The sequence below is a fragment of the Hypanus sabinus genome, chromosome 13 (assembly GCF_030144855.1).
Source record: "Hypanus sabinus isolate sHypSab1 chromosome 13, sHypSab1.hap1, whole genome shotgun sequence".
NCBI lineage: Eukaryota > Metazoa > Chordata > Chondrichthyes > Myliobatiformes > Dasyatidae > Hypanus > Hypanus sabinus.
Window position 1 is genome coordinate 62,870,590 of NC_082718.1, and position 23,900 is coordinate 62,894,489.

Genomic DNA, 23,900 nt, shown 5'->3' on the forward strand with positions numbered 1-23,900 from the left:
TGCAGACAAGGTCCCACAGGCCTGGAGAATAGCCAATGCTGCTCCTTTGTTTAAGGAGGACAACAAAGCAGGAAGTTACAGGCTGACAAGCTTACGTAAGTGGTAGGGAAATTACTGGGAAGATCAGTTGCATTTGGAAAAGCATAAACTTGTTAAGGATAACCAGAATGGCTTTGCATACAGAAGGTCACATCTTACAAATTCGGCTGAGCTGTCTGGTGTGACAAAGATGATTGATGATAGCAGGAAGTTGGCATTGTGTACATGGACTTCAGTAAAACTTTAATAAAAGTTTTGATAAGATCCATCATGGTAGGCTGATCCAGAAGATTAAGGTGCTTGCACTTTTGTGGACTGGATCCAAAACTAGCTTAGTCACTTAAGATAGAGGGGCGTTATTAGACAATAGGTGCAGAAGTAGACCATTCGGCCCTTCGAGCCTGCACTGCATTCTGAGATCATGGCTGATTATCTACTATCAATACCCAGTTCCTGCCTTGCCTTGATTCCCCTAGCCATAAGATACCTATCTAGCTCCTTCTTGAAAGCATCCAGAGAATTGGCCTCCACTGCCTTCTGAGGCAGTGCATTCCACACCTCCACAACTCTCTGGGAGAAGAAGTTTTTCCTTAACTGTCCTAAATGACCTACCCCTTATTCTCAAACCATGCCCTCTGGTACTAGACTCTCCCAGCATCTGGAACATATTTCCTGCCTCTATCTTGTCCAATCCCTTAATAATCTGATATGTTTCAATCAGATCCCCTCTCAATCTCCTTAATTCCAGCGTGTACAAGCCCAGTCTCTCTAACCTCTCTGCGTAAGACAGTCCAGACATCCCTGGAATTAACCTCGTGAATCTACGCTGCACTTCCTCTACAGCCAGGATGTCCTTCCTTAATCCTGGAGACCAAAACTGTACACAATACTCCAGGTGTGGTCTCACCAGGGCCCTGTACAAATGCAAAAGGATTTCCTTGCTCTTGTACTCAATTCCCTTTGTAATAAAGGCCAACATTCCATTAGCCTTCTTCACTGCCTACTGCACTTGCTCATTCACCTTCAGTGACTGATGAACAAGGACTTCTAGATCTCTTTGTATTTCTCCCTTACCTAACTCTACACCGTTCAGAGAATAATCTGCCTTCCTGTTCTTACTCCCAAAGTGGATAACCTCACACTTATTCACATTAAACGTCATCTGCCAAGTATCTGCCCACTCACCCAGCCTAACCAAGTCACCCCGAATTCTCCTAACATCCTCATCAGATGTCACACTGCCACCCAGCTTAGTATCATCAGCAAATTTGCTGATGTTATTTTCAATGCCTTCATCTAAATCGTTGACGTAAATCGTAAACAGCTGTGGTCCCAATACCGAGCCCTGTGGCACCCCACTAGTCACCACCTGCCATTCCGAGAAACACCCATTCACCGCTACCCTTTGCTTTCTATCTGCCAACCAGTTTTCTATCCATGTCAATATCTTCCCCCCCAATGCCATGAGCTCTGATTTTACCCACCAATCTCCTAAGTGGGACCTTATCAAATGCCTTCTGAAAATCGAGGTACACTACATCCACTGGATCTCCCTTGTCCAACTTCCTGGTTACATCCTCAAAAAACTCCAATAGATTAGTCAAGCATGATTTGCCCTTGGTAAATCCATGCTGGCTCGGCCCAATTCTATCACTGCTATCTAGATATGCCACTATTTCATCTTTAATAATGGACGATAGTTCTCTGTTTTCTCCCTCCCTCCTTTCTTAAGAAGTGGGATAACATTAGCCATTCTCCAATCCTCAGGAACTGATCCTGAATCTAAGGAACATTGGAAAATGATTACCAATGCATCCGCAATTTCCAGAGCCACCTCCTTTAGTACCCTAGGATGCAGACCATCTGGACCTGGGGATTTGTTAGCCTTCAGTCCCATCAGTCTACTCATCACCGTTTCCTTCCTAATGTCAATCTGTTTCATTTCCTCTGTTACCCTATGTCCTTGGCCCATCCATACATCTGGGAGATTGCTTGTGTCTTCCCTAGTGAAGACAGATCTAAAGTACTTATTAAATTCTTCTGCCATTTCTCTGTTTCCCATAACAATTTCACCCAATTCATTCTTCAAGGGCCCAACATTGTTCTTAACTATCTTTTTTCTCTTCACATACCTAAAAAAGCTTTTGCTATCCTCCTTTATATTCCTGGCTAGCTTGCGTTTGTAACTCATTTTTTCTCCCTGTATTGCCTTTTTAGTTAAGTTCTGTTGTTCCTTAAAAATTTCCCAATCATCTGTCCTCCCACTCACCTTAGCTCTGTCATACTTTTTTTTAATGCTATGCAATCTCTGACTTCCTTTGTCAACCACTGTGGCCCCTTTCCCCCGTTTGAATCCTTCCTTCTCTGGAGGATGAACTGATTTTGCACCTTGTGCATTATTCCCAAGAATACCTGCCATTACTGTTCCACTGTCTTTTCTGCTAGGATATCCATCCATTTAACTTTGGCCAGCTCCTCCCTCATAGCTCCATAGTCTCCTTTGTTCAACTGCAACACTGACACCTCCGATCTGCCGTTATCCTTCTCAAATTGCAGATAAAAACTTATCATATTATGGTCACTACCTCCCAATGGCTCTTTTACTTTAAGATTGCTTATCAAATCCTGTTCATTACACAACACTAAATCCAGAATAGCCTTGTCCCTGGTAGACTCTCGTACAAGCTGTTCCAAGAATGCATCCCTTAGGCACTCTACAAACTCCCTATCCTGGGGTCCAGCACCAACCTGATTCTCCCAGTTCATTTGCATGTTGAAATCCCCCATAACTTCTGCGACATTACCTTTGCCACATGCCAATGTTAACTCCCTATTCAACTTGCACCTATTCTAACAGGAGGTCTGTGACCAGTGATATCTTCAAGGATGAATGGTGTGACCTCTGTTATTTGTGATAATATATAATTTGGAAAAAATATAAATTGTCTGGTTGGTATGTTTGCAGATGAGAGAGTTGTGGATATTGAAGAAAACAGTTAAATGATACAACAGGATACAGACCAACAGATGTGGGCAGATAAATGGCAGAAGCAGTTTAATCTGAACAAGTGTGAGGTGTTCCACTTTTGAGAGTCAAATGTAAAAGGAATGTATATAGTAAAAGGCTGAATGCTTAGGAGCAATGAAATATGGAGTAATTTCTACAGTTTCCTGAAAATGACAACTCAAAAAGTTAAGGTGCAAAGATGATGTATAGCATCCAGTACTTGCCTTTACTGGTCAGGCTTCTGAGTATAGAAGTTGCGAAGTCATGTTGCTGAAGTATAAAACTTGTTATGTCACACCTGTTCTGGTCACTGCATTGTGCAGCCTTTGAACAGCTTACAGAAGATGTTCAAAGTTGTTGCCCAAATTAGACAGTATTAGCTTACAATTGTTTTCTTTCTAAAGTGTTCGAGGCTGAAGGGTGACCTCTGTTGAAATGGAAATACAGTGGATTCTGGTTAATTGGGCCATTGGTTAATTGGGGCAGCTGCTTATTTGGGATAACTCTTGGATAAAGAACACAAACTAATCAAGAAAATAGCCGGTAATCCCTTAATTTATTTAGTACATTATGCTACTTAATTTGGACAGGAGACTGTTGCCGAACAGTTTCTAATGACCGTGCACTTGTATGGCCTTTAGACATAACACGGCACTTAGAGTGAACCATTTTTAAAATGGCATCAGTTGCATGTGTTTGTGTTATGTTATCCATTTGGGCTGATGGACTGATTCAAAAAGCAGTGATTTTTGCAAATATTGTTTTTCTCTTTTGACTTAAAATATTTTCAGACCCTTGCCAAGATGCTATGGAAAGATTTAACCTTGGCCCCCTAAAATATTATAAGACCGTAAGATATAGGAACAGAAATAGGCCATTTGGCCCATTGAGTCTGCTTCGCCATTCAATCACGGGCTGATCCAATGCTTCTAGTCATCCTCACTCCCCTGCCTTCTCTCCATGCCCTTTGTTGCCCTGGCTAATGAAGAACCTGATCTATCTCTGCTTTAAATACTCCCAATGACTTGGTCTCCACAGCTGCTCGTGGCAACAAAATCCACAGATCTACCACCCTCTGACTAAAGTAATTTCTCCACATCTGTTTTAAATGGACACCCTTCAATCCTAAAGTTGTGCCCTCTTGTTCTAGACTCCCCTACCATGGGAAATAACTTTGCCATATCCAGTCTGTTCAGGCCTTTTAACATTCAGAATGTTTCTATGAGATCTCCCCCCCCCCCCCACCCCACCCCATTCTCCTGAACTCCAGGGAATACAGCCCAAGAGCTGCCAGATGTTCCTCATCCAGTAACCCTTTCTTTCCTGGAATCATTCTCATGAATCTTCACTGAACCCTCTCCTCTCCAATGTTAGTATAAGCTTTCTAAAATAAGGAGCCCAAAACTACACACAATACTCCAAGTGCATTCTATACCTCTAGAAATAAATACCAACAATGCATTTGCCTTCTTCACAACTGACTCAACCTGGAGGTTAACCTTTAGGGTATCCTGCACAAGGACTCCCAAGTCCCTTTGCATCTCCCCATTTAAATAATAGTCGGCCCGTTTATTTCTTCCACCAAAGTGCATGACCGTACACTTTCCAACATTGTATTTCATTTGTCACTTCTTTGCCCATTCCCCTAAACTATCTAAATCTCTCTGCAGGGTCCCTGTTTCCTCAACACTACCCGCTCCTCCACCTATCTTTGTTTCATCGGCAAATTTAGCCACAAATCCATTAATCCATAGTCCAAATCATTGGCATGCATTCGTAAAAAGCAGCGGTCCCAACACTGACCCCTGTGGAACTCCACTGGTAACTGACAGCCAACCAGAATAGGATCCCTTTATTCCCAATCTGTTTTCTGCTGACCAGCCAATGCTCCACCCATGCTAATAGCTTCCTTGTAATTCCATGGACTCTCATCTTGCTAAGCAGTCTCATATGTGGCACCTTGTCAAAGGCCTTCTGAAAATCCAAGTACACCACATCTACTGCATCTCCTTTGTCTACCCTGCTTGTAATTTCCTCAAAAAATTGCAGTCAGGCAGGATTTTCCTTTCAGGAATGCTTTGGCCCATCTTGTCATGTGCATCCAGGTATACCATAATCTAACAATCGATTCCAACAATTACCCAACCACTGACGTCAGACTAACAGGTATATAGTTTCCTTTCTGCAGCCTCCCACCCTTCTTAAATAGAGGAGTAACACTTACAATTTCCCAGTCATCTGGTACATTGCCAGAATCTATCGATTCTTGAAAGATCATTGTTAATGCCTCTGCAATTCTCCAGCTACTTCTTTGAGAACCTGAGGGTGCATTCCATCAGGTCCAGGAGATTTATCTACCCTCAGACCAGCAAGCTGCCTGAGCACCTCCTCAGTCGTAATTTTCACTGCATCTATTTCACTTCCGACATTCTTGAATGTCCAGTCTACTGCAGATGTTTTCTACTGTGAAGACTGTTACGAACCCCATAACTGGGTCACTTACCAGCAAACATAGAGAGGCCCGTTGAAATCTGATGGCACTATTTTTAAAAGTCTTTATTTATAAAGGGGTACAAAAATAAGATTAATACAAACATTCAGATAATATACGTCATCAATACTCAATCTAAAAACGTGGGTATAATAATAATTATCAATTAAGCAATAGCTCTATCGTTTGTCTAGGGGATATTGTATTGTCCGATGGAAAGATAAAAGTCACTGTCCTTTCAAGCTGCAGCTCTTTGGGTTTAAGAGAGACGGTTTTAAACTTGCCCGGGTCTTTTATGAGGCCAATCCGTTGAGTCGGGGGAGTTGGTTCCCCGTTGTTAGTTCCAAGTCGTTTTCCGTGGTACCAGCCACCAGGCAAGGGAACCGAACGCACTCGGCTTCCTTCAAGTGGCTTCCCGCTATTGCGGGATCGCTAGCATTTCTTCTGGTGCATCTGAGGGGCTGTCCCTACAGCCCCTCTTTTATCTTAACTCGCAGGGTAGTAGATGTCAATCAGGTTAGGGTGATGCAATCCCTCTCTCAACCAGCCCACTTTGCCCGAGGGCTTGCACGTAGCATAGTCCCCAATCCACAAACATTGTCTCCAGGAGACAATGGCCATGTCTCTCTTTCTCTCATTTCCTGGGTCCTCTGACCCAACCCAATAATGCTCTTGCGATTCTCACAAAGGAGGGGGCTACCCCGCACCCTTCGGCCCCTCAGAGCTGTGGTACATTCATAACAAGACCAATGCAAAATATGCAGTCAGTTCCTTTGCCATCTCTGCGTCTCTCATTACAATATCTCCAGCATCATTTTCTATGGGTGCCATATCTATCCTCAATTCTCTTTTCCTGTTTATATACTTAAAAAAGCTTTTAGCATCATCTTTGATATTAGTCGCCAGCTTCCTTTCATAATTCATCTTTTCCCTCCTAATGGCCTTCTTAGTTTCCTTCTGCAGGTTTTTAAAAGCTTCCCAATCCTCTATCTTCCCACTAGCTTTGGCTTTCTTGTATGCCCCCTCTTTTGCTTTTACTTTGGATCTGCCACACGTCAGCCACAGTAGTGTCCTTCTTCCACTCGAAAATTTCTTCTTATTTGGAATATATCTGTCTTGCACTTCTCTCATTTTTCGCAGAAACTCCAGTCATTGCTGCTCTGTGTCCTGCCTGCTGGTGTCCCTTTCCAGTCAACTTTGGCCAGTTCCCCTCTCATGCCAAGTAGTTTCCTACTTGACCAAATTATTTAAGGTCATCCATCTAACACCCCTCATTGTCAGAGTGCCAGAATCTACAATTGCATGGTTGACACATCTGCAAGATAACTTTGAGAAGAATGGGCATTACACAAGGGACAACTGGGAACATCCCAAAAACAAAGTGTATGGTGAGGATCCAGATATTGAAGAGGACCTCAGTCAATGGTTTTCCATCATAACTGGACAAGATGTGCGCGTCAGTAGACCAATGTTAAAAAAACAAGTCAGCAGGGCTAAGATTTTAAAGCATAAAGATCACAAAGATTTCAAAGCAACTGATGGTTGGTTATCTTAATAGAAATGTTGGCACCACATTAAATTCAAGAAACCACTTGTTAATAAAGATGATGCAGATACTGTAAATGCAGAAAAATGGAAATCTACAAAGCTCCCCGACTGGCCTCAATTTTGTGCAGATGATATCTACAGTGCCGATGAAACAAGCCTTTTTTTAAAAAAATACTGTGCCACTCTGAATGGTTCCCTTAGCTGCAAACATGCAACACTAACAGGTTCCAAGAAAGCAATGATTGCATAATGAATCGATTGTCAACACTAAATGTCTGACTGTACATTTACTGTCAAAAAGAACATGGCAACATACACTGGGTGAAATCCTCCATCGATAAATTTTAGGAACTAATACAGTTTTACAGTACTATAGTATTGCTGGTGCTCTAACTTTTCCTGTATTACATTTAAATACATAATTTATTATTCAGTTAAATGGTAGATTGACTCTTTTTTATATAAATACCTTATTAACTACTTCCATTAAAGTTCAGCTAATTGGCGCAGCCGCTTAATTGGGCCAAAATGTACTGGTCCTGATGTGTCCCGATTAGCTAGAATCCACTACTGTATTTCACATTTCAGTTCTGGACCCTGTGTCAGTTCTGATGAACTGTCTCAGGCCTGAACTGTTAATCAGAATTAGTATCACAGGCATATGTTGTGAAATTTGTTAACTTTACAGCAGCAGTACAATGAAATAGAGGAAAAAACATTAAGTATATATACATGCCTATGAAATAGTTAATTAAAATGAGTAGTGCAAAATAACAGAAATAGAAAAGCAGTGAGGTAGTGCTCATGGGGTTCAATGTCCGTTCAGATATTGGATGGCAGAGGGGAAAAAGCTGTTCTGGAATTCAGGCTTCTATAACTCCTTCCTGACAGTGTGAAGCGGGCATGTCCTGAGTCTTAATGATGGACACTCCTTCCTAACGCATCGCTCCTTGATGATGTCTTGGATACTACAGAGGCTAGTACATACGACGGAGCTGACTAATTTTACAAATTACTGCAACTTGTATTGATCTTGTGCAGTCGTGCCCCCCCCCCCCATACCAGACAGTGATGCAGCCAGTCAGAATGCTCTCCACAGTACAGTTGTAGAAGTTTGAGTGTTTTAGTTGACAAACAAAATCTCCACAAATTCCTAATGAAATATAGTCACCGACTTTCCTTCTTTATAGCTGCAGAAATATGTTATGTTTAGGTTAGGTTCTCAGAGATATTGACACCCAGGAACTTGAAATTGCTCACGCACTTCAATTCTGATCTCTCTATGAGGATTGGTTTGTGTTCCCTCGTCTTAGCCTTCCTGAGGTCCACAGTCAGCTCTTTGGTTTTGCTGACTTTGAGTGCAAGTCTATTGCTGAGACACCACTGAACCAAGTGGTATATCTTGTTCCTGTACAACCTTTTGTCACATTTAAAATGGTGCCGACAATGGATGTATCATCAGTAAATTTAAAGATGGCATTTGAGTTATGCTTAGCCACACAATCATGGGAGTAGGAGAGCAGAGATGTGGGCAAAGCACATATCCCTGTGGAGCATCAGTGTTAATTGTCATCAAGGTGGAGATGTTATTTCCAATCCACAGAGATTGTGATTCCAATCCACTGAAGATCCAGTTGTAGAGGGAGCTAGTCAATAAACAGCACACTGACATAGGTATTTGTATTGTTGTTAATGTTTGCCTTTCCACAAATGCTGCCCAATCTGCTGAATATTTCCAGTATTTTGTGCTTTCATTTTGGATTGCCAGCATTTGCAGTTATTGTTTATTTTCATTGTCAGAATCTGGGGTATGTTATCCTGATAAGATTGCATAAGCTAATTTTATTAACAATTTTAATGTAGGTACAATGAGAAAATTGGAAGAGCCACCTGTGAACATGACAAATCAATGTGGGACATCTCTACGATCAAAAAAGTACAGAAATTGATGTGCACAAGTATGAGAGCGAGCTGTACAAAAAAGAGATTGAAACTTGGTTATTCAATAATGTAGGCTAAATGACAAAAGCTGCCTGATGCAGAAAGTATGAAAGTCAGATATTTTACAGGCGCACATTAGTCTTGACATTTATAATGGTATCACACCACCCTTTCATCTAGTATTGCCAACTACAACAGTTGCACTTAGACAGCAGTAAGAAGGTTAGCAAAGGTCACAAGAAGCAACCAATTATTATTCACCCTAGCAGTAACTGCCAAAAAAAGAAAAGGTTGTATTACAAGTACAAACATTTAACAGTTTGTTGGTATGAAAAGCTTAGTCATTAAAACTGTGCTTGTTTTTACCAACATGCGCATTGAATGGAATTTATCCAGCTACAAGTAAGTATGAGAAACCCCATTTACAAGGGACTACCTCAGATGGTTGCAGATAAACTTAGAAGAAACTTTCACAAGATCACCTGGGACATTGTGTTCACTGCCTGACCCCAGGACACCCTCTGATGGTACTTCTCAGGCGTGTTGCTTTCAATGCTATTGTCACCACCTTTCTGAAATGTGGAACAGTTCGCAACTAGGCCACAGGTGGAAGAAACTAAGACTATTTACTCAGACTTGATGCAAGGACAACTCATGCTGTCAAAGACCTTTTTCATTCTTTCTAAACCACTGATGATCCATGTCAAAGTCAAGCTTACTGTCATATCCGGAAGTGCAATGGAAATCTTAGCACAGCAACATCACAGGCTCATACCATCATATAAGCAGCATTCTCAAGAAAACATAAATTAAACACAATTTTTACAAGAAAATGTAATTAGAACCAAGTGTAAGTCAATTTTAGAGCAAAGTGGTTAAAGTGGTCATTATCACCCTTGGAGTGCATATGCACAAGGCTTTGCAGTGAGTTAAACACCTCAAAATATCACAAAGCAAGCTTTCCTCTGGGCTTTTAGTGATATCTTACTTGTAAAAGGATATTGCTAATGGAAGGGGAAATAAAGATGGAAATAGACGTCTTTCTACCATGTGCTTCAAAACGAAATCCAAATTAACCCTGCATTAAAAAAAGCTTACGTACAGGAAGATATGTACATACAAAATGAACTGCACACCAAATGAACCATGCCTCTAGATGCCAGAACACGACCCAACAGGCATCCATAGGATGTCAAACCTAACTACTAAAACTAAAAGTCAAATGGTCATTTCATTAGGTCTTTGGTCTCAGAGAATGGTCTTGAAAGGTCTTACTTGCAGTCTTTAACTGTTCTCACTTCAAAAATTTTGGCCTTGATGTTGCTCCTAGTGGGGATCAGCCAGAAATGCTGGGCTAGTTAACCATGAGGAGAGGGTGAGCTCATTAGCTTGATCTCTCTTATGGCATGATCAGTTGAGTTGAGATCACTAGGTACAGTCGGCCCCCCTTATCCATGAATTCCGCATGTGCAAATTCAACCAACTGTGAATCAAGAAAACCCGCAAATGCTCTTCCAGCACTTGTTGTTCGAGCATGTACAGACTTTTTTCTTCTTGTCATTATTCCCTAAACAATGCAGTATAACAACTATTTTACGTAGCATTTACGTTGTATTAGGTATTATAAATAATCTAGAGATGATTTATACGGGAGGATGTGCGTGGGTTATCGTGGATTGGGATCGAAAAAAATCGGAAGTTCTCTTACTCAGTAAGTTGAAACAGGCACATCTGATATTATTTAGCGTCAGTCAAACGTTTGTCTTAGTATATAGCATATATTTTACCTTTCTAGCATATAAAACACTTAAGAACATACGTTTCAGCGCCGGGCTTGGGAACTTCTTCCTGAGTTCGATCCAGTAACAGACTGCTATCCTAACCCAGCTCACATGTTGCAGTGACTCCCCATCAATCCACTTACAGAGAAGGCCTAGCTCTTTGCTCGGTTTGAGACTTGGTCCTTCCACTGCATTGCAAAAACTTGACTTCCGGGACAGATAGCTCTCAGTCAGGTTGCCAAATACTTCTGGTCTTGCTGTGACTCGCTGTCGATGAGCCAAATCTAATGCACCCGTGGCTCCTGAATAAGAGCATTCTGGAGATTGGCTTGACAAATGTGCATCCTGGGATGGATGGAAGTTTAGTTTGTCTACGTCTGTGCTGATAGGATTGGCATCAGTAGCAACTCTTGATTTAAGTCTCTGCTGTGATGAGACTGAAAAAGGGGGTGTTGTGGATCTTTGCTGCTGTAGACCTTGGCCATCAATACCTGAACTATGCGAAAGGCATGTTGGCTGTGTGGTGTGAACAACTTCTCCTTGTAGAGCTGGAGCACTGTCTTCTTCATAGCCAGAAAACATTTGGATGCATTGTCTGTTGTGACAGCAAAACATGACTAATTCTGGTTGTAAACACACCACTCTTCAAGTCAGCTGCTGCTTCATACACCTTTACCTCTGCTGAGGCAGCCTCAGCTAAATGCCCTTCCTTGAGTGCACTTACTGTAACCTCTGCACATGCTTTCTCCACGTCTATATGAGCTTTCTCCGTTTGAATCTCAGCTTTGTGTTTAGTATAAGTAGCTATTCTTGCTGCTGCAGCTCTGGCATGGGCTCATGTTGCAGTAGTGGTACACTTGGATTCGTTCAAATGTCCCAATAACGTGGTCAATGCACCACATTTTGACCTGACCTCCAGGTCTCGGTGATCAATGTTGCTCGGGTCGGAAGCTGACATTGCTGTGTACAGTGTTTAGGTACACCTCCAGCCTGTGGGCGGTGCCTTCGAGATAAGTTATTTTATCACTCTTCTGCCCTCGCAGTGTATACGTACAAAGCAGTGAGTTAAACACCTTCTCAAAAGGACACCCAAGATTTTCTTCAGCGATTTTAATGAGATTTCACTTTGCTTTTCAAGGGCAAATAAAGAGAGGATGAAGATAGACATCTTTCCAACATGTGCTTCAAGCCAAAATCAGAATTAATCCACGCACGCAGGAAATGATATTTTTAAAAAACTGCTTATGTACAGAAAGTGATGTTCATTCAAAATGAACTGTGCCCCTGGAGGCCAGGACAATATTGCTAAGCTATAGTGATTAGAGTTTTGCTGATTTGTTCACAACCAAACAGTTGGAGGTAAGTAGTTGTTCTTGAACTTAGTAATGTGGGACTTGGCATGGCCCAGATAGTGGGGATTTTTGACAATGGATCTTGCCTTCCTAGATACTACCAATGGCGGATTGGGACGTGTCCTTCAGGTATCGGATAAAATCCGCTACTCTCTCGATAACTGCATCCACGTGCTGGGCTCACAACATCTGATACATGAACACCCACGAACTTAAAGCTGCTGACTCTCTTCACAGTCAATCCCCAAATGTAGACTGGGACACACTTGCCTTTCTTCCCCTTCCTGAAGTCAGCAATCATCCCTTTAGCTTCGCTGACATTGAGAGGTTGTTTTTGCACTCATTCTGGCCTACTTCACTCTGGTAAGCTGATTCACTCCCATTTGTAATTTGTTCAATAACAATTCATCAGCAAATTACACAGTTGAAAGTAAATTTATTATCAAAATACATATATGTCACCACTTATTACCCTGAAATTCACTTTCTTACAGGTATTCACAATAGAGCAATAAATAAACAAACAATAGAATCAATGAAAAACTACAAAGACTGACAATCAATGTGAAAAGATGACAAACTGTGGAAATTTAAAAACAATGAACAATAATAGTAAAAAAAATACTGAGAACATGAGTAGCAGAGTTCTTGAAAGTGAGTCCAAGGGTTATGGATCCAGTTCAGTGTTGAAGGGAGTTATCTGCCTTGGTTTAAGGGTAATAAAGGCCATTGAACCTGGTGGTGTGGGACCCACAGCTTTTGTATCTCCTTCCCAAAGGCAGCAGCAAGAGAGAACATGGCCTGGATGGTGGGGCCCTTGATGATGGATGCTGCTTTCTTGTGGGAGCACTCGTTTTAGATGTGCTCAATAGTGGGCGAGCTTTGGCTGTGATGGACTGGACTGTTTCCCTATCAGGCCATCATGCAACCAGCCAGGATACGCTCCACTGTGCATCTGTAGAAGTTTGTCAAAGTTTTAGATGACATGCTGAATCTGCACGAACTTATAAGTAGTAGTGCTGCAATGCCCTTTTCACAAGGGCACTTACCATAAGGTATAGGAGCAGAATCAGACCATTTGGCCCACTGAGTCTGCTCTGCCATTTCATCATGGCTGATCCAATTTTCCTCTCAGCTCCAATCTCTTTTACCCCTTCCTACCCTGACCAATCAAGAGTCTATCAACCTCTGCCTTATTATATACATAAAAGCATTCTCCATAGCTGCCAGTGGCAAAGAATTCCGGTGATTCACCACCTTCTGGTTAAAGAAATTCTTTCTCAGCTCTGTTCTAAAAGGACACCCCTCTATTCTGAGGCCATGTCCTCTGGTCTTAGACTCTCCCACCACAGGAAACATTCTCTCCACATCCATGCTATCAAGGCCTTTCAGCATTCAATAGGTCTCAATGAGGTTATCCCTCATTCTTCTAAATTCCAGTGAACACTAGCCCAGAGACATCAAGCGTTCTTCATATGAGAAGCCATTCAATTCTGGAATTAATTTCATGAACCTCCTTTGAGCCCTCTCCAGTTTCAGCACATCCTTTCTAAGATAGAGGCCCAAAACTGCTCACAATACTCTGAGTGAGGCCTCACCAATGATTTATAAAGTCTTAACATTACATTCTTGCTTTTATATTCTAGTCCACTTGAAATGAATGCTAACATCACATTTGCCTTCCTCACCAGACTCAACCTGCAAATTAACTTCTTGGGAATCCTGCACAAGTATTCCCAAGTTCCTTTGCACCTCAGTTTTTTAAAAATGTTCTCTTCATTTAGTAAAAAGTCAACCTTTCCATTTCTTCTAGCAAAGTGCATGACCATACACTTCCTGACACTGTATTCCATCTGCCCTTTCTTTGCCCATTCTCCTAATCTGTCAAGGTCCTTCTGTAGCCTCTCTACTTCCCCAAAACTACCTGTTTCTCCACCCATCTTCATTTTGTCTGTAAACTTTGCAACAAAGCCATCAATTCCATCATCAAATCATTGACATATAATGTAAAAATAATCAGTCCCAACACAGACCCCAGCCTCATATGTGGCACCTTGTCAAAGGTCTTCTGAAAATCCATATACACAATAACAACAGATTCTCCTTTGTCTATCTTGCGTGTTAATTCTCCAAAGCTTTCCAACAGATTTATCAGGCAAGATTTTCCCTTAAGGAAAGCATTTTGGCCATTTTGTAAGCACTTTAGAAATTGCTCCCTCCTGTAATCTCACACCAATCTGATTTTCCCATTATTGAAGTCCCCCATGACTATTGTAACATTGATCTTTTGGCATGCATTTTCTATCTCCCGTTGACATCCTGACTACTGTTTGGGGTCTGTATACAACTCACATCAGGGTCTTTTTACCCTTGCAGTTCCTTAGCTCTATCCACAATGATTCAACACCTTCCAACCCGTCATCTTTTTCTAATGATTTGATTTCATTTTTCTTTAACCAACAGAGTAACACCACCCCATCTGCCTAACTGTCTGTCCTTTCGATACAATGTGTATCCCTGGACATTAAACTCCCAGCTTTCAGCCATGATTCAGTGATGCCTACAACATCATGAATGCCAATCTGTAACAGTGCCACAAGTTAATTTACTTTGTTTTGTATACTGCGCACATTCAGATACAACACCTTCAGTCCTATAAACACCCTTTTCAATTTTGTCCGCCTTTTACATTGCAGCTCATCCTATTGACTGCAATTTTACCCCAGCATCAGACTCGCCTCACTACACATTGCCTCAATTTGTAAACCAGCTACCTTATCTTTAGCACTACTATCTTACATCGAGTTATAGGCAGCTCAGGATGCTCAACCTTTTGATTCCTGACTTTGTCTGAGGTCTTACCAACATCTGCCTCCACAACCTCTCCACTAACTGTTCTGGTTCCCATCCCCCTCCAGTTCAGGTGCAAACTGTCCCTTCTGTACAGGTCCCACCTTCCCTTGAAGAGAGCCCAATGATCCAAAAATCTCAAGCCCTCCCTCCTACACCAACTCCTTAGCCACGTAGTAAACTCCATAATCTTCCTAGCTCTGGCTTCACTGACATATGGCATGAGTAGCAATCCTGAGATCACAACCCTGGAAGTCCTCCTCTTTAACTTAGCATCGAACTCCCTGAACTCCCTCTGCAGAACCTCATCTCTTGTCCTACCCATGTCATTGGTACCTACATGGGCCACAACTTCTGGCTGTTCACCTTCCCACTTAAGAATGCTGAGGACTTAATCCAAGATATCCCAGACCCTGGCACCCAGGAGGCAATATACCATCTGGGAATCTTGTTATCGCCCACAGAGCCTCCTGTTGGTTTCCCTAACTAATGAATCCCCTCATCACCACAGAATGCCTCTTTGACCCCCCTTCCTTTATGAGTCACAGAGGCAGATTCAGTGCCAGTAACTCATTAGGTCATCCCCACCCCCCTCCTCTCTAGACAGTATCCAAAGTGTTGAGGGTTGAGGGTAATGACCACAGGGGTATCTGCACTGGTTCCTCAACCCCTTTCTCCTTCCTGCCTGTCACCCTGTTTCCTGTGTCCTGCACCTTGGGTGTAACTACCTCTCTCTATGTCCTGTCTATCACCCCCTCAACCTCCCGAATGCTCCGGAGTTCATCCAGTTCCAGTTCCAAACCCGTAACACAGATTGTTAGAAGCTACAGCAGGATGCACTTCTCACAGTTGCAGTCATCAGGGTACTGGAGGTCTCCCTGCCTTCCCACATCCTGCAAGAAGATATACTGAGCAGATATAAAGGAGGAAAAGAGAAAAAATTGTGGTCTAAGACAATTTGAAGATGGCATTGGAACTATCCATGCAAGAATAGAGAGCAGTGCAGCCTTGAGATGCGCCTGTGATGATGGTCAGTGAGGAACAGATATTGTTGCCAATCATAACAGATTAAGGACAACTGATGAGGAAATCGAGGTTCTAGCAGAGGGAGATACACAAGTTCAGGTCTTGAACCTGGATAATGAGTTTGTGTTGAATGCCCTGCTGTAGTTGATGAACAGTAGTCTTACATATGAGCTCTTGTTACTTACATAACTTAGAGCAGAGTAAGGGCCTGAAGAAATCACAAATGCTGCTGACTTGTTGTGGAGGTGAGCAAACTGGAGCAGATTCAGCTCAGCTCGAAGGCAATCTCTCAAAGCATTTCATTACAGCTGACACAAGCACCATCCGATGGTAGTTATTGATGCATAAATCAGGATGCTCATCATTAATGACAACTCTGCATTCAATCCTATCATTCCCTCAAAACTAGTCACTAAGCTCCAAATCTTTGGCCTCAATACATCCTTGTGCAACTGGATCCTTGATGTCCTCATTTGCAGACCTCAGTCAGTTTGGATTGGCAACAACATCTCCTCCACCATCTCCATCAGCACAGATGTACCACAAGGCTGTGTGCTTAGGCCCGTGCTCTACTCGTTATACTTACGACTTTGTGGCTAAGTACAGCCCCAATGCTGTATGTAAGTTTACTGATGATACCACTGTCATAGACTGAATCAAAGGTGGTGACAAATCAGCATAGAGGAGGGAGATTGAAAATCTGGCTGAGTGGTGCCACAACGACCACTGCCAGCAATGTCAGCAAAACCAGGCAGCTGATCATCAACTTCAGGAGGAAACCGGAAGTCCATGAGCCAGTCCTCATCGAGGGAAAATCAGAGGTGGAGAGGGTCAGCAACTTTAAATTTTTATATATTTAAAGAACATCCTGAGCTATAATAGTGTTGCACCCTTGCATATCACACATACAAATAAAATAAGTTAAAATCTGAGATCATTGGGGTAACAGACAATGTTGTTCTGACATCAGGGAACACAAGTTAAAAATTAGGAAGCAGTTAGGGTACCAGTACTTGAAAGTCACCAGGGATTGTGCGATGCTATCTCAAAAGGGCGGAGGAGCAGAGCTAAGATGGCATTAACAGTGACTTCTTCGAGCTCATCTGTAGATTCTATGCTGGCGCCCCCAACTAAAGCAGCGTGGGAGAAAACGGAACATCGGGAGCAGCAGATCAGCCACTGGAGGCTCTGCACTTGGTGACTCTCGCTCACTCTTATTAGTGGAGAAGAGTTTGTCGCCAATTCTCAAGTTGGAGAATTTGGGGGAAAAAAAGCAACGCCACAGACTTAATCATCAGAAATCAGCGAGTTGTTTTTATTATGTTTCCCCTCTCACTGTGAAAGGGAACACCGCTCTTCCTCTTTATTGGGGACAGAGAGAGACTGTGGTATGTGAAATTGTCGGTTGAACTGTTAGTTTTTGTTCTACTGCAGATCATCGTCTTTCTTGGGGGCTTGCTTGATTAGCGGAGGGAGCTGATGCATTTTTTGCAGGAGGGTTGGGGGGGGAAAGATCATTGCTTTGCTGCTGCTTGTGCATGGGGAGGGGGAATAGAGGTTCTAACATTTTACTGCCAGTCATTCTTTGTGGTACTCTTGTTTTTGTGGATGTCTGTAAAGAAAAAGAATTTTAGGATGTATATTGCATGCATTTCTCCAACATTAAATGGAACTATTGAAAATGGTTTATGCAACAGACAGCATAAGAGTACTCAGAATAGACAGGAAGAATTTAGTGATTTTCAGTGAAAGAGTGGGAAGATGAGTGGATCTAGCTTTTCATTGAGATTTATATATTTTATATTACATACAAATTAATATGTCAGCAAAACCAAAGAGCTAATTATTAACTATAGAAGGAGGAAACCAGAGGTCCATGTGCAAATCCTTAAGAGGATCAGAGATGGAGAGGATAAGCAACTTTAAATTCCTCTGTGTTATCATTTCACAGGACCTGTCCTGGGTCCAGAACATAACTGCCATTATAAAGAAGGCACAACAGCACCTGTACATTCTTATAAATTTGTGAAAGTTCAGCATGTTATCTAAAATTGGGAAGCTTCTATAGGTGGAGAGTATCATGACTAGTTGCACTGCAGACACTGCAGGTATGGAAATATCAACGTCTTTGAACAGAAAAGTTGACAAAAGCCCAGTGCATCACAGGTAAAGTCCTCTCCACCACTGAGCATACTTACAAGGAGTACTGTTGCGGGAAAGCAGCATCCATCATCAAGACCCCTCACCATCCAAGCCATGCTCTCTTTTCTTACTGCTGCCATTAGGAAGGAGGTCCAGGAACCTCAAATCCCACACCAACAGATTCAGGAACAGTTACTACCCCTCAACCATAAGACTCCTGAACCAGAGGGGATAACCACTCACTCCAACACTGATCTGATTCCACAATCTATGGATTCACTTATAAGGCCTCTTCAACTAGTATTTTTGATATTCGTTGCTATTTTATTTTTTGTGTATTTACACAATTTGTTGTCTTTTGCACACTTTTTTTGCATCTCTGTAGCATGTGCTTTTTCATAGATTCTATCTACTGGGAATGCGCTTAAGAAAATGAATCTCAGGGTAGTATAAGGTGACACGTACTATGATAATAAATTTACTTTGAACTTTACAATTTAGCAGATTGCTTGTTGTTTTGCTGAAAAGAAATTTATTCAGTCAACACAACTTCATTTTGTTTTAACGACACACATGGCTCATCTCCCTTCTACTTTTTCAACTTTTCTTGTTCCCCAGTAAGTGAGGATTCTATTCTAACATCTATCAGATACTTTAACATGCAGCAAGCAAGTATGTTGGGACAAATCCTATCAATGCAATCCAGCAAAAGATGTTGAATAAAAATCAATGAGGCAAAATCCTAGCCAACTTTCTGATCAGCTACCACTACACAAAGCGCAATCATTCCCATATCCTACTGATCTCCACTGCTCACTCATACACTCAGTTTATAAACTATGGCTGAAAACTACCAATTTCTTGGTGAAATTATTGTAAACTACGACACACAACACATTCCTTTTTAAAGTGTCTAAACCGCTTTTAGAAATATGAGATTAAGGCCTGTCCCCTGAGAACAAAGCTTCCATGATCAGGAAAGAATGGGTTTCAGCGTCAGCTGTGACCAGTCATTTAACCAGTGGTCACAGCTATAAAAAGGAAGCATCTGACATTCTGCACTTTAGGGCTGGATAATTATAAGTGCCAGAAACACAGCTGCTCCCCAAAATTTACACAATTGCTATTTTTGTGATGCCCAATTAAATACAAAGAATTCCCTAATAATATGCAGTTCCAAAATACAAACCAGATGCCACACGGAGACAAAAGGGTCAAATATATTCAACACGAAAACAAAGGCTTTAAATTACTTATTCCTGCAGATGGAAACCCCGGCGAGGCTGCAGTTGTCACCCGTCAATATAATTAAATTTTCGTTAATATACTTACTTCCTCCGACCAACGGAGGGCCTAATTACCTTTGTATCAATAATGGTAATTGCATTAAAATACAATAATAAGTTAGATTAATTCAGCTATTGTATTTTGACTATTGTATTTTGCACATCTTCCAAGGATTCCTACTCTGCGTTGTATATTTTGGCAAAAAAGATTTAAGAGCCGCAGTGGTCAGAATCTAAAAACGGGACTACGCTATAACTCGGTCACAATGTGCAAACTGGAAACGAGAGGATATATGACACTAGTACAAAAGGATTCTGAGCAGCTGGCTCTGGTTGGGATTTAGTGCAGCGCTTGTCGAAAGACTGAAAGACAAACTTGGACAAGGTTGATTTCCTCAAAAGGAGTTTCCCGAAGTTCGATAAAAACGACAGATGGTAAACTGTGTGGTCAATGAATAACCACATCGCCAAGACTGAATGTGCAAATCTCTGCTATTAGATACACCTCGCTGTATGTAGAGAGGTTGAACGGGGGCACGAACTTAACCGAAAGTGATTGAAAAAACCATTGACACCACAAGACTAAAGAGTAGGAAATTCCACTTCATCCTGGCAAGAAAAAAATCTAGAACAGAGTTACCGGTTGAAACATTTCACCACGGTGAGAGAGAGAAACAAAGTTTTCTAAAGGATTGGGTCTGCGGGAACGGCCGTGCTGTAGGGAGCCCAGCCCGGGGTAATGAGTGTCTCGGGAATATTTCCGGGCATAATAAACACGGTGACAAAAGCAAATCCTTCCAATCCTCTCTCCGCCTCAGCACTGGGGTAACAAACAGCTGGTGCGAAGTTCGGCGGAGGAGAGGCCGGTGCAGTGTGAAGTTTGCGCCCGAGTCTCACCTGCGCTCATACTGCGGGGCTGCCGTGCCCAGGCGCTCCCTATCGCCCCACGTCCTCCGCCTGCTTCCCAGCCATTCGCACCGACTTCCTGCACGACGGAGGCGATCTGTGGCTCCCGACGGCGCGGCGACAGGAATCTTAGACAAAGTCCACAGAGGGAATCCCGTTCCCGATTGCTCGCTGCCACTGGCCGGCGCCGCCGTCAGCGCGCACTGCGCCCTCTACAGCCCAACCACGGCACCACCGTTCCTTGTGACGTCAACGTCATCGCTCGCGACGCGTTGCGTCCCTCAGCCTCGAAGCACTATGGGAATCATAGTTTTAAATTTCAATGTCTCTCCTCTATTTCCAGTGTGAAATTGTCCAGTAGGACTACTATTCCTAGAATGCTAAGCGCGCATTCGTCGGTTTAAATGGCGGATTGCAATGGGAGAAGAGTTTGATGAGGAGCTGGTGTTGGAGGTAGGTAATCTGCTGCCTTTTGTTGCCCAAGTCATGGGTTTCTTTATCAATTGAATTGCATTTATCGTTTCGGATTGTTGTGCAATCGTGTATTGTCCTTCTTTCTAAATGAGCTTCAGAAATTCAAGCCTGACTGATCTGTTACTTTGCTTTACAGGGTAACTTCACGTGTCTTATAATCTTTAAAGATAAGAGATGTAATTGTTGAAAGCTTTTTAAATTTCATTAAGGGTCTTGATCCTGAAGTTTTAGTTTTGTTTCCCTTTCCACAGATGTCGCCTGATCGGCTGAGTGCCTTGTGCATTTGAGATTTAAGACCATAAGATACAGGAACAGAATTAGGCCATTTGGCCCATTGAGTTTACTCTGCCATTCATCATGGCTGATCCATTTCCCTCTCCGCTCCAACCTCCCGCCTGCTGTCTGTATCCTTCCATGTCCTGACTAATCAAGAATCTATCAATCCGTGCCTTAAGTATACCCAAAGACTTGGCCTCCACAGCCACCTATTGCAACAAATTCCACAGATTCACCACTCTTTGGAAAAAGAAGTTCCTCCTAATCTGTGTTCTAAATTGATATCCCTATATTCTGTGTCCTCTGGTCTTAGACACCCCCCACCATAGGAAACATCCTCTCCAAATCTACTCTATTGAGGCTATTCAACATTTGATAGTTTTCAATGAGATCGCCCCTCATTCTTCTGAATTCCAGTAAATACAGGCCCAGAGCCATCAGACGTTCCTCATGACTGGGAATTGTGGACCAACAATCTTATGTTAGTGGTAAGTATATTTGTGAAGAGAAATCATAGGGGCAGGACTTATGAGCATTTGGAGAAGCATTGTCTTATTAGGGATAGTCAGCATGGCTTTATGTGGGGGCAGGTTGGGCCTCATAAACCTGAGTACTGTTTTTGAGGAACTGACAAAGCAAATAGATGGAAATAGAACGTGGATGTGGGGTACATAGATTTTAGTAAGGTGTTTGATCAGGTTCCTCATGGTAGGCTCATTGAGGAAGTCAGGAGGTATAAGTACAAGGGAAACTTGGCATGCATTTGGAATTGGCCAGCCCACACAAAACAGTGCATAGTGTGTTCTGTGGGGAACTCTTCTAGAACCCCTACTCCTTGTGATTTTAGTAAATGACTTGGATGAAGAAGTAGAAACGTGGGTCAGTAGGTTTGCAGATGACATGAAGGTTGGCAGTATTGTGGATAACATAGATTGTTTTAGGTTACAGAGGGACAAAGACATGTGGAGCTGGACTGAAAAGTGGTACATGGAGTTTAGTCTGGAAAAGTGTGAAGTGATACACTTTGGAAGGTTGAATATGAAGGTGGAGTAAGGGTTAATGGCAAAATTCTTAGCAGTGTGGAAGAACAGAGGAATCTTGGAGACCAAGACCATAGATCCGTCAAAATCACTATGCAAGTTGATAGGGGTAGTTTAGAAGGTGTATGGTGTGCTGGCCTTCACTAGATGATTAAATTCAAGAGCTGTGAGGTCATGTTGCAGCTCTATAAAACTCTGTTTGGACCACACTTGGAATATTGTGTTCAGTTCTGGCCTTCTCATTTTAGGAAGGAATATGAAGTATTAGGAAGGGTGCAGAGGAGATTTACTAGATGCTGCCTGGATTTAAAGGTTGAGCAATATGGATTATTTCTCTTGGAGTGGAGGAGGATGAGGGTGACATGATAGAAGTGTACAAGGTTATGAGGCATAGGTAGAGTGTTTAGCCAGCACCCTTACCAGGGCAGCAATGGCTAATAATAGAGCACAACCTTTTAAGGTGTGTAGAGGAAAGTTTAGGAGTGATGCCAATTGTTTTTTAACACAGTGATAAATTCCTGGATTGTATTGCTGGGGGTAGTGGTAGAAGCTGATGCATGAAGAAAATTTAAGAGACTGTTAAAAGGGCGCATGGATGAAAGAAAAGTGAAGGGTCATGGGCTGTGTAAGAGGGAATTGTTGGGTTGATCGGAATAGGTTAAAAGGATGACACAACATTATGGGCCGAAGAGCCTGTACCATGTTGGTGAATTAAAGTAAGCTCAATCAGAACATTGAAAACTTGCTTTAATGTCTGTTTTCTTTTAAAAGTTATGGTATTTTTTTGAGTGTCTGGTAGTTCCTTGGTATCAAAAGTAGAAATTCTAGCTCAATAACGTACATTTGCAGAAACTGATTTTAATAGTTTGGGAAAATAGTTGTTCCCAGGAATTATCAAAAGGGAATTGAAAAGTAATTTTGAAAGTCCTTTTTTTTTAAACTTTGCTTTCATGTACCTTGCTCTGGATAATGGAAAGTTTTAGTATGTGATACTGTTGAGGGAAAACAATGGAATAGTTGTGTTAGAGGTTTAAAAAAAGTGAACATGTTAGCTAAGGTGGTTGTAGTTAGGTTCCTTATTGTTGTTATTAGCAAGGCCTGGTTATGGGGATAAGCTCCCAATACACATTAAATGCTCTGACAATCAAGTCCATCACCTGGCCTTCAAGTATGGCTTAGCTACTAAGTCCAGCAGAACCATTTCTACTGACAGGAATGGTAGCTTCCATACATGTCTCTTCAGCCCAACTCATCCATGCTGATCAAGATGTCTATCCGAATTATCCTATTTGATGCGGATCTCTATGCCGGAGTAGTTGTCTTAGGCCTCCAATCTGAATAACAGGCCTCCGTTACCACCTTCTGTCTCCTTCTACCAAGCTGTATCCAATTTGTCAGCTCGCCCTGGTTCCCAGCCCAGCCTACCATTGCCACAGCAATGACTCTGTTAGGTTTATTTGGCATTGAAATATTTGTCTTATTAAGTTCAAGTCTACTTGCTATAGGAAGAATTTGTAAAAGCAATGCACATAACATAAATATTGTTTGACTATAAAAAAGTGCTTTTAGTTTTATTATATTTGATTAGTTCAGGCAGTGAGCAAATCCTTGGAGATTTGCATTTTTCAAGTACTTTAGTTTGGGAATTGCCAATACTATAATTATGTTGTTGAAATAGAAAGCCCAAGAAAACAAAACATCTGTGGAAAAAGATACAATAGCCTTTCGGCAGAAATGGAAG

At 42.0% G+C, this 23,900-nt stretch overlaps 2 protein-coding genes across 7 annotated transcripts in view; one reads left to right on the forward strand and one right to left on the reverse strand.

Moving 5' to 3' along the window:
• The window catches only part of fgd6 (FYVE, RhoGEF and PH domain containing 6), a 150,321-nt gene extending 129,638 nt beyond the window's left edge, over positions 1 to 20,683 (reverse strand). The window contains exon 1 of one of the 4 annotated variants that reach the window (XM_059987767.1): positions 20,361 to 20,683. In XM_059987767.1, coding sequence (XP_059843750.1) covers positions 20,361 to 20,370 — 10 coding nt within the window. In that variant the 5' untranslated portion in view covers positions 20,371 to 20,683. The remainder of the gene's footprint in view (positions 1 to 20,360) is intronic. The other 3 variants (XM_059987769.1, XM_059987768.1, XM_059987770.1) reach the window with 3 other exon arrangements.
• vezt (vezatin, adherens junctions transmembrane protein) overlaps positions 19,826 to 23,900 on the forward strand; it is a 114,718-nt gene continuing 110,643 nt past the window's right edge. For 2 of the 3 annotated variants that reach the window (XM_059987775.1, XM_059987777.1), the window contains exons 1-2: positions 19,826 to 20,124; positions 20,713 to 20,822. In XM_059987775.1, coding sequence (XP_059843758.1) covers positions 20,787 to 20,822 — 36 coding nt within the window. In that variant the 5' untranslated portion in view covers positions 19,826 to 20,124; positions 20,713 to 20,786. Of the gene's footprint in view, positions 20,125 to 20,712; positions 20,823 to 21,094; positions 21,608 to 23,900 lie in introns of those variants that run through there. The other variant, XM_059987776.1, reaches the window with a different exon arrangement.